Here is a 1,267-nt window from a genome sequence, read left to right as displayed (position 1 = left end):
ACTCTTTCCTTTTGGGCGCTACAGGTTGTCACGCTCAGTATCTTCACTTCTCTCCTTAAAAATGAAAGTCATCAAATTAAAGAATTAAAGACAACCAAATGAGAAAAACCTTTCCAGGTGATACCTGGGCTGAAGATTCAGTCCGATTTGTAGTAGACTACTATACATATGATGAGGATTATAGCATCTTAGTTTCAGAGAAATGGTCTCAGTTCTGCATTAAACAGAAGCCTGTGATGGCATTACTCATCCTTTTCTTGAAGAAAGCTATTCAATCAACATTGTCCCTACAGTAAGTAATTTTTTTACAGATTTCATTCAAGTCATTCAAATTCAAAAAGGAAAAAAAAAATTCAGATGCATAATTTAAGTTCTTAGGGTTTATCTAGACCAAGCCAATCGATCACCCCAAAGACATCCCTGTTCAAAAACTGAACAAATCCTTACATCATTTAAAATGCCTGCAGGTCATTGAAGCTGCTGTCAGATCAGCTTGATTTTGCAATGTCATGAAAGGCCAGGGATGATAGCCCTCCCACAGCTTCACAATCAAAAGTTGAGCAGTTCCAGAGAAGACCACTGGAACAGAAGGCAAAAAGGCAGGAAACACCTGTATATTCAAATTTGAAACTGGTCTTGCCAGCTTTTCTTTAACGGTTAGTTCATGGATTTATTTTGAGTTGGCTTACAGGGAAAGTGGCCAAGAGAGTTGTATAATGAGATCCTGTGGGAGCAAGATATAGAATGTCTCAAAATTACAAATTCATTACATCGTCCGTTTATCTGTTATACACTTACCTGGAGACTCGCTTATGGAAACACTGTGACTAGATGTTCGAGACAAGCTTTTCAACTTTGGTACTATCCTTCGGGGATGAGGAATCATAAACAACTGCTTTGGCGTCTGTCCAAACTCCAAGATTTGTGTCAGCAGAGCTACTTTTTCATTGGGGTCCATAATGCTTTATAAAAACAAGATACTGAATTAAGCCAAGTAGGCAAGTACGTTTTTCCTCCCCTCCCTTGAAAGCATGGACCTGCATGTGCAGCTACTACAGCAATACTCTGTACAAAATGACAAATTCTTACAGAACTGATGTGACAGTCGTATGACAGCTTCATAATTTTGTTGACGTACAATGACCAAAAATATATTTACATATCACAGAATATTATTAGGAGTTGGAAGGGACCTCGAAAGATCATCTAAGCCAGAGCAGGATCACCTAAACTAGACCACACAGGAACGCGTCCAGGTTGGCCTTGA

The 1,267-nt window shown here is 39.0% G+C and overlaps 1 protein-coding gene across 1 annotated transcript in view; it reads right to left on the bottom strand.

Annotated features, from left to right (window-relative positions):
* LOC104545589 (protein FAN-like) overlaps positions 1-962 on the bottom strand; it is a gene marked incomplete at its 5' end in the record, with an annotated part of 9,908 nt that extends 8,946 nt beyond the window's left edge. Inside the window, 1 exon segment of the mRNA XM_010190774.1 lies at positions 793-962. Coding sequence (XP_010189076.1) covers positions 793-962 — 170 coding nt within the window.
* Between the last annotated feature and the right edge of the window lie 305 nt (positions 963-1,267).

Source organism: Mesitornis unicolor, unplaced genomic scaffold, assembly GCF_000695765.1.
Source record: "Mesitornis unicolor isolate BGI_N332 unplaced genomic scaffold, ASM69576v1 scaffold26520, whole genome shotgun sequence".
Lineage (NCBI taxonomy): Eukaryota > Metazoa > Chordata > Aves > Mesitornithiformes > Mesitornithidae > Mesitornis > Mesitornis unicolor.
This window is presented reverse-complemented; position numbering and strand designations above follow the sequence as displayed.